The sequence below is a fragment of the Silene latifolia genome, chromosome 11, assembly GCF_048544455.1.
Source record: "Silene latifolia isolate original U9 population chromosome 11, ASM4854445v1, whole genome shotgun sequence".
NCBI classification, from domain to species: domain Eukaryota; kingdom Viridiplantae; phylum Streptophyta; class Magnoliopsida; order Caryophyllales; family Caryophyllaceae; genus Silene; species Silene latifolia.
Genome location: NC_133536.1, coordinates 129,200,259 through 129,209,722, shown reverse-complemented (window position 1 = coordinate 129,209,722; position 9,464 = coordinate 129,200,259). Strand labels below are relative to the sequence as shown.

The window sequence follows — 9,464 nt, the reverse complement described above, 5'->3', positions numbered from 1 at the left end:
CTGTTTTAAATTTGTCTTTGACTTGGAAAGTTAGCGTTCTTGTGTGCACGACAAGAGCAATTTCGTTCCATGAATGAGACTTATACCTTTGAAAACTCTTCATTAATGTTTTTGAAAGTATTTTAATTTTCGATTTATACAAATGATTAGCTTTTGACCATATCTTCGATTTGGAATGTGATGTTCTTGAATTCGCAACGAGAGCATTTTCGTTCCTTTGATGAGAATCTGGTTATGTCGGAAAATTTTATTTGAGACTTCTGAAAGGATTTTGATTCTTATGATAAGTAACCTTTTATTGTTTTGGTTACCAATTTTAAAAGTTCAGTTTTACTTTTTATAACCTTTCTTTTCTACCTTCAAGTTTCGAGGACGAAACTTTTTAAAAGATGGGGTGATTGTAACACCCGCGAATTTTCCATTTTGACATTTATAATTTAATTAGCCATTCTATGGTCTTATTTATATTTTAAATTATTTAATTTAATTAATTTCATTATTAAACATGATTTTTATAAATATTACTCCCTCCAATTCAGTGTTTTCTTCCCTTTGTTTTGGGGCACAAGAATTAAGGAGGGAGTTAAAAAATGAATAAAGAAAGATTGTGGGGTTTGTAGATTGGAGAGAGGAATGAATAATTGGGAATTAAATATAGAATTGTGAGTTATGTGGGGTATGGTGAGAGGAGAGAGGGATGAATAAAATAAGAGTAAAAGTTAGGTGGGGTTTGATAATGGATAAATGAATGAATAAAATAAGAGTAAAAAGTTTCCAAAATAAGAAAGGGGAAGAAAACCTGAATAATCCGTTTAAAGAAATAGGGAAGAAAAAAGTGAATTGGAGGGAGTATATTTTTAAAGCTTAAGTTATACAAAATAAATATTTTGGTCGGATAATAATGATAATAATAATAATATTCTCCGTCTTGAGTTGTAGTGGGCTTGAGACGTAAATTCATGTGTATATCGACTCAATTTTGCTTATTGGACCTAGTATGACCAATGGACTCACCTACTACTCCTTCCTCCTCATCAAAATAATGAGGGAAACCCTAACCCCTCCTCCTTCCTCACAATTTCAGCAACACCACCACAAACACAAACACCATTTTCATACTCTCCTCTTACAAATCTTCAAAACACCATAACTTGCTCAATTCTTATCCGAATCAAGTGATTTTCGCGTCTATCTCTTCCTCTCATCGCCCTCCATCTTTCTAGGTAAGAAAGACACCGACTTTCCTCCTTATATAGGGTTGTCGAGCCGTTTTATACATGATACCCTTTTTCTAATTTTGATTCTTAGTCTTATTTTGTGTTTTCTTATGTTTAGGAGAAGTTTTAGTTGACCCGGAAGTGGATTCTTGAAAGGTAGACGAGTCTTTTGTGGATTTAAGTGCAAAAAGGTAACGGTGATGGGTTACTCGACATTGTGTCAATTTGGGTGTTCATACATGTTATAGTTTGTTCACATGTATGTTAAAGTTAGATTCTTTACATGTTTTTACTTGTTTGTTGTTGATTGAGTTTTGTGTGGAATCTCTCTTGGTGGTTTGAAGAATTTTCTAGTATTTTGTATACATGGATGAATTAGTAAAGAAACCGTCTTATTCATGCTTAATAATTGTGTTTAATTATGTCACGAATTTGTTAGTTTGGAATTGTTTGAATTTGAATCGAACCTTGTGTTTTAATCCCTCTTTTATGCTTTGATTTCACCCTTAATACTTGTATAAAGTTGCTTGGGTAATATATGGTGGAATTAGGATTGTAATGGCATGGTAAAAAAATGATTTGGGGATGAAGGTGAATTTGTTGTGTCGTGCAAATCAGCACCACGGCGCAGGCTGCGCACACAGCCTGGACCAGTTTTCGTAAAATGGCCATAACTTCTTCGTTACTTGTTTGTTTGAGGCTTATGACCTACCGTTAGAACCGTAAGAGGATAAGCTATCACCTCCAACTGGTTTCACCTCATTATCATGTATAGAACTAAAGTTATGACCGTTTGAAGTTGACCCTTGTTGTAGTCGAGTACTAAACTTGTTGTTATAGATTGGGTTTTGAGTTTCTTGTTGGGTATGCATCTTAACTTTGGTTCTAATGCTTGTGTATGATGTGTTGAGACTCTTTTATCATAGGAGTACTTGATATTTGTTATACTCTTGTACTTATGCATGCTTCACATGAATTGTTTACGTTATGTTTATATAATCATTGTTACTCGTATTTGTGACCGGAGTGTGACGGTTTACATTGTGTGACTACTCGACATTCCTTATTTATTTGACCTCGGACATTGGGTCACGATTAGGTGCCATTGTTTCCGAGTTGGGCTATCCTCCTTCCGCCTCTTCGGACTTTGGGGTACGACTAGGTACCATGGTTCCGATTTGGGGTTACTCGACCTTGGGGCACGGCTAGGTGTCATGGATCGAGTCTTGGATACGATTTGGGATTGTATGTCGAATCGGGTGTCGTCCATCCCGAGAGTCTGGCCAGATTTAGACTAGGACCGTATTATGAGCGTCGTCCTACCAGGAGGTTGGAGTCTAGGGTTTGTCTTGTTTTGAGTCAATCCTTTGTAAATGTATTGCTTGTTACGGTCATTGGCGTGTTCTTATATACGAGAGTGCACGTCTTCTATGATTGTTTGTGAGAGTCTTGGTCCTATCGGATACTAGTGGTGAGATGCAAGCCCCTAGTTGCGATATGATCGCCGGGATTGATGTTCCCATCCATTCTTATGGTGAGATGCAAGCCATAAGTATGAATGTGACATTAGTAGCCACGTCCCGTGCTATGGTTGTAAGAGGTTTTCAAGTAATGGCTATTGGTTTCCATCCATGTATTTTCTATTCAATTGATCCGTTGTTTACCTTCTTCATATGATTCGATGCCTAATCTCATATCCATGTTTTGGTTACCTTGAATGCATGTTTAATATAATGTACCATGCCTATCTCATTAAGAATGCAATGTGCCTATCTCATTAAGAATGCAATGTGCCTATCTCATTATGATTATCGTTTATATTCCCTTGTTCATATTATTCAAGTATGATGCATGATCAATATGTTTAATTAAGTTCTTGCTTATGTGCATTTTGACATATTGTGGCTGGGAGAACTCTGAGTTACTCCCCACTGACTGTGGCGTTCATGTTTACATGAATGACAGGTTTGTGATGCAGATTATGGGGAAGACGTGTGAGCTAACGAGAACGTTGAACCTTGGACCTTAGTTATAGTTTGCTTAGACTCACCTATCGTTAGACTTGTGTTTATTCGTGGGATATCTTTTCCCCAACGCACTTCGTTTTTAATTGTAAAACTTATTCATCTTACTTTTCATTTTCGTTTGATCACTTATGGTGGATTTCACACTTTAAACTTTAAAGGTTGTAAAAATCCCTTATTTTCCGCTTAGATTTAATAGTTCTTTTGATGCCTCATCGAGGGGTGTCACAAATGGCAAGAAGTACGCCGTCGTCGTCCTAATTCACAAACTGCTGGTAAGCCTCTGTTGCAGCTTACAGCTGATGATGTTAAGAGTGAACTGGATTTTTGGTCGACTTCGGTAATCTGCTACGTCCTTGGGGCGAATCCTCCTAGTGTTGTAGTCAGAGGATTTGTTCGAAGGATTTGGAAGACTTTTGCAATTGATAAGATTGCTTTTCAGATTAATGGTGTTTGTCTGGTTAGATTTAAGTCGGGAGAGGATAAGGAGAAGGAGCTTAAGTTTGGTCCTACTTTATTTGATAATAAACCTTTTATTATTAAAGATTAGACTCCTGAATCGAAACTGGAGAAAACTGTACCATCTGCTGTGCCTGTTTGGATTCGTCTGTATAATCTGAGTTATAAGTTTTGGGGGCCTGCTTTGGTTAAAATTGTTGGATTGATTGGTTCTCCTCTGAGGTGTGACTGTGCTACTCAGGAGAAAGAGTTCCTGGAGTATGCTAGGTACATGGTTGAGGTGAAAATTGGTCAATCTCTGCCTGATTATGTTGAATTTGTTGATGAATTGGGGCATCTGGTTAAGCAGCAAGTGTTTTATGAATGGAAGCCGGTTGTCCGTGCTACTTGTACAGGGATTGGTCATGAAACAGGTGTTTGCAAAAAACAGAAGCCTCAGAAAGTACAGAAGCCTGTGCAGAAGGTGTGGGTGCCTAAGGCTCCTGTTCCTGTGACCAAACCTCAGGTATAGGTGAGTCAGAATGGGATTCCCGAGGTGTTGCCCACTCTGGATCCTTCAGCTGTTGTAACACCCATGCCTTACCAGGGCTCTGTACTGAATTCTATTACTCCTGCCAGGTTGTTGGATAAGGTTGTTAGAAGAGAGACTGGAAGTGGTCAGAATGGACCTACCTTCATGGATGTACTTCAGTACTCCATTAGGAAAAATCTTCTGAACAGTCTCAGTAAGGGGAAGTTATCTTTACATCCTAATGGTTAGTATTGGTTTTTGGAATGTTCGTGGTTTGAATAAAAGGAATAAGCAAAGAGATATAAGAAGACTCTTGCATATGAATAATGTTGGTCTTTTTGGCTTAATTGAAACTAGGGTTAAATCAATAAATATTAGCAAGGTTATTAGTGGATTAGGGACTGGGTGGAATTATGAAGTTAATAATGACATTAGAGATGGGGGGAGGATTTGGATTCTTTGGAATCCCTCTATTTTTAATGTCAGTATCATTAAGAAAGAGGTACAAGTCATACACTTACATGTTTCTCATTTACAGTCTGGGTATGCTTGGGTCTGCTCTATGGTGTATGGATGCAATAAGGATAGTGATAGACATGATCTTTGGAATTCTTTAATTCAAATGAAGGCTAACTATTTGGAGCCATGGATTGTCATGGGAGACTTTAATAATGTTCTTCATTTTGATGAGAGAATTGGTTCTAGTGTCACAGCAGCTGAGGTTAGAGCGTTTCAGGATTGTGTGGACGTATGTGGTTTGTATGATCTAATTGTGACTGGGGCATATTTTACTTGGAATAATAAACAGGAAGGTGAGTGTAGGGTGTTCAGTAGGATTGATAGGGTTATGGCAAATGCTTCTTGGATTCTTAATGGCCCTTCTGGTATTGCTAACTTTCTACCTGAGGGCTTGTATGATCATAGCCCTTGCATCCTTAGTTTATGGGAGGACTGTGACAGAAAGAAGAATAGTTTTAAATATTTTAACATGTGGGGCAAAGATGAGAAGTTCCTGAGTATTGTTCAACAGACTTGGTCTGCTGTTGTGAGGGGTTGCAGAATGTTTCAGGTGGCCATTAAACTTAAAAGATTAAAAACCCCCCTTAAGAAACTTAATAGGGAAGGGTATGGAGATATTATTAACTCTGCCACTGCTGCCAAAATGTACCTTCAGAAGGTACAAACTAAGCTCCATTTGGATCCTAGGAACCTGGTTCTGCAGTCTGAAGAAAAGATTGCCTCTAACACATTCAAGGAATTAGATGAGGCTAAGAATTTGTTTCTGGGGCAGAAAGCAAATATTCAATGGATGTGTTGTAATGATGATAACACCTAATATTTTCACAGTTCTATTAGAGCTAGAAGAGCTTAGAATAAGGTCCTGGCTATTAAGGATATGACTGGCAGGCTTTGTTCTGATAACTCTTCCAATGAAGCTGCTTTCATTGAGTATTACATTTCTTTGCTTGGCAGTTCAGCTCCTGTGACTACTGTCAATTCTGGTGTGATTAGAAGGGGCAAAATTATTACCCCTGATCAGAGTATCACTCTTTGTCAACCTGTGACTGCTGCTGAAATCAGACAGGCCCTCTCTTCCATCCCCATTGAGAAAGCCCCTGGTCCTGATGGATACTCTGCTGGGTTCTTTAAGGATGCTTTCCCTGTGATTGGTGAGGATGTTATTGCAGCTGTGATGGAGTTCTTTGGCAATGGTAAGCTGCTGCAGCAAATTAATTCTACAGTTTTGACACTTATTCCTAAAAAAGAGGTCCCTGGTTCTGTGATGGATTTCAGGCCTATTGCTTGTTGCAATGTCCTTTATAAATGTATCTCCAAAGTCATATGTGGCAGGTTGGCTGGGGTGTTAGCAGACATTATCAGTCTTAATCAGAGTGCATTCATTCATGGTAGGGACATTGTGGACAACATCTTGATCTGTCAAGATCTTGTTACGCTTTATAATAGGAGAGCATGCTCCCCTAGGGTGATGATGAAAATTGATTTAAGAAAAGCATATGATTCAATTGAGTGGACCTTTGTGGAGGATATGTTATATGCCTTTAAATTTCCTCCCATGATGATTAAATGGATTATGCAGTGTGTGACTACACCTACATATACTATCTCTCTCAATGGATCTCAATTTGGATATTTCAAGGGTAGGAGAGGCCTTAGACAAGGAGATCCCATGTCTCCTCTTCTTTTTACTCTTTGCCTTGAATATTTTACTAGGATCCTTGATCTTGTGACTCTGAAACCTCAGTTTAGGTTCCATCCTCTGTGCAAGGCAATGAGATTGTGTCATCTGGCTTTTGCTGACGACCTTCTTATCTTCTGCAGAGGAGATAAGGATTCTGTTACGATTATTATGAGGGCTTTTATGAGTTTTTCTGATGCTTCTGGTCTTTGTATGAACAAGGATAAATCTGATATTTTTATGAATGGAGTTCCTAACCTTGTAGCTGAAGAAATTCTCCTTTTATCTGGGTTTCAGAAGGGCAAATTCCCTTTCAGATACCTAGGTATCTCTATTTCATACAAGAGACTGTCTAATCTGGAATGCAATAAGCTTGTTGAGAAGATGGTGGAGAGGATAAGGAGCTGGAGGGCAAAGCATCTAAGTTATGCTGGGAGACTGGTTCTTGTTAGAACTATTTTATCTCAGCTGCATAGCTATTGGGCTATAATTTTCCTACTGCCAAAAGGAGTCATTCACAAGGTGGAGTATATTTGCAGAGCTTACCTTTGGTCTGGCAGTAAGGAGCATCATAAGGTCCCTGCAGTCTCATGGGATACCTGCTGCTTGCCTAAAATCTATGGAGGATTGGGCATTGATAATTGTCATATGAGGAATATAGCAATGCTTGGAAAGTACATTTGGTGGGTAGCTAGTAAGAAGGATTGTCTCTGGGTGAAGTGGGTTCACCACGTATATATAAATCAAGCAGACTGGTGGTCATAGACTCCTTCTATTTCTACTAGCTGGACATGGAGACAGTTATGCAAGGTTAAGGATAAGTTGCACAATGGATTTCTGAGCAATCACTGGCTGGTTAAACCGTATTGTGCTGATATGGTTTATAATTGGCTCATCAATGCTCAGGGCAAGAAAGTGTGGCTTCCTCTGGTTTGGAACAGGCTCAGTTTATGTGACACCCTCACTTATCGCGGAAAAGGAAACACGTAATTCTAGAATAAAACTGCATGGATATGTTTGTAATAGGTTCAATTGGGTAAAAACCTGTAATTTTAAAACCTGAACCTGTTATAAAGATATCCAAATTGGAAGGTGTCAAACATACAAGGTCTAACTAGAAGTGTTATAACATAACCATCGCTAAAGTCGCGAATAGCAAATTATACAACCAAATGTAAAGAGGGAGACATATGTCCCTAAAATGTATGTGACATAAAAAGTGTTTAAGGGTCACAATAAAATAAAGCCAATCTAGGTTCCAAGGTTACTTTGCTCGCTAGCTCGTCCATGTACCCCATATATGCATCACCTACCTGTCATTCGCATTTTATACAAATACGAAAGCCACGGTCGGGGGGAGTAACTCCGAGTTCTCCCGGCCACGAAATGTCATAATTAATATAACATGTAAACATAAGAATATGAATATGAATAACATATAGCCTTAGCATATAGATGCTAGACAATCGTGCTTATCATGTGAACAACAATATAACAACACATAGTCCTAGCATGTGAATACTAGACCGACTCATACTACACTATCATGTGAATCACATAACATCCAGGAATCCAAACTCTATCAACCATAGCCGGCTTGCATCTCACCTTCTATGATTCATAGAATCATCAAACAAGAAAGGGCAATATATCAAAGACAGGCATAAGTTCTTAGTCCCGTCAATAGTCACTCTGTAACTCGAGTCTATACCACGAGGTAGGGAAGGTAATCGAACCGGTATCTTGGCTCAGAGGTTCTATCAAAACATGGCCAAGACACAACACAACCCTAGCCTAAAATCTGCGCAGACCTAGACATGCGGATACACACCACCGCACCCAAGACCCACAATTTTTCTAAAACAAAGTGAGTACCCTAAGGAGTCCACCAAAGGGTTGGCTAGTACTTAAGCTGACCACTTACTCTCAAAATAAGTAACGAGGTCATGCCCCAACTTGGATATAAACCCACCAAGTCGGAACACGAGGCTATTAAGCAGTGAACATACACTCGTCAAAGACTATAATGACCTATCTATGATGAAGGCCGAAATACTCACCTAGGACCTAGTCCCAGCTAGTCCCAGCTTGAATACTTTAGCCCACACCACACAAGACAAGTAGGATACCCAATTAACCATAAGAGGGGCAAAGAGTCCAACTTACCAACATAAATGCTAACATTCTATCATGTGAAAGGACGATATTAACGAATTATCTTTATATAAAATATGAGACGGAAATTAATTTAATTATATTTTAAATAAACCAAACTAGCGTCAAAACAATTTATGGACACGGCTCAAAAGTTATTATGACAACCTCAAACTCGGCCTAACCACCAACTACACATGGCCTCAAACTCGTGACTTAGCTAGGCCACGACCAGGCCACAGCTAGGCCACAGGGAGTCCGACACGACCACCACCCGACTACCCATAGCCACCCTTCACCCTACTTCATAACCTGACCCAAAAATCAGTCCAAAACAGAACCCAAAAGATGCCTAAGTTCGACCCCAACTCCAGTCCTCAAATGCAAAGTGAAAACCCACGATGACGGCTCTCGTCCCTCGCCCATAACAGTACCAATCGTCCCCTTAAGACTCCATTCTCGCGCCTAAAAACAGTCCTAGCTGAGCCAACTAAGTCAGCATTTAAAACGGTTTTAGAGCGGAAATCCACAAGTATAAAGCAACTCAAAAACAGACCCTAAAGACTACAAAAATCGCCCCAACACAGAGTCCAAATTAGTCCAAAACAATCCCTACATGTCAGAATACACCGTCTCAACTATAAAACACACCAATTATCACCCAAAACAATCCATACATGTCAGCATACACCGTCTTAAATATACCACTTACTAGCCAAAGATCCCAAATGATCCCTAGAGGTCAGTATACACCGTCTCAATCATCTCCACATATCAGTATACACCGTCTCAACTATACAACTGACTAATTAACATCCATAAGGATCCCTATATATAATTATACACCGTCTTAATTATAAAACAGACTAACCAGCATTCGAAATAAACATATTTTATAAGTA

General features: G+C 39.0%; 1 protein-coding gene and 1 long non-coding RNA gene across 2 annotated transcripts; both read left to right on the top strand.

The window, feature by feature from the left end:
* The first annotated feature begins 1,133 nt into the window (after nucleotides 1-1,133).
* LOC141615077 (uncharacterized) lies at nucleotides 1,134-3,473 on the top strand. Its single transcript, XR_012529603.1, has 3 exons — nucleotides 1,134-1,223; nucleotides 1,336-1,408; nucleotides 3,183-3,473. It is a non-coding gene; the product is annotated as an uncharacterized LOC141615077 (long non-coding RNA).
* Nucleotides 3,474-4,530: 1,057 nt separating this feature from the next.
* Nucleotides 4,531-5,547, top strand: LOC141613981 (uncharacterized). The gene has a single exon (XM_074432728.1). The coding sequence runs from the start codon at nucleotides 4,531-4,533 to the stop codon at nucleotides 5,545-5,547; it is 1,017 nt and encodes a 338-aa protein (XP_074288829.1).
* Nucleotides 5,548-9,464: the final 3,917 nt, after the last annotated feature.

Bases quoted from the DNA above. Each gene is read 5' to 3' on its own strand.
- LOC141613981 (XM_074432728.1), top strand. From the start codon at position 4,531: ATGAATAATGTTGGTCTTTTTGGCTTAATTGAAACTAGGGTTAAATCA.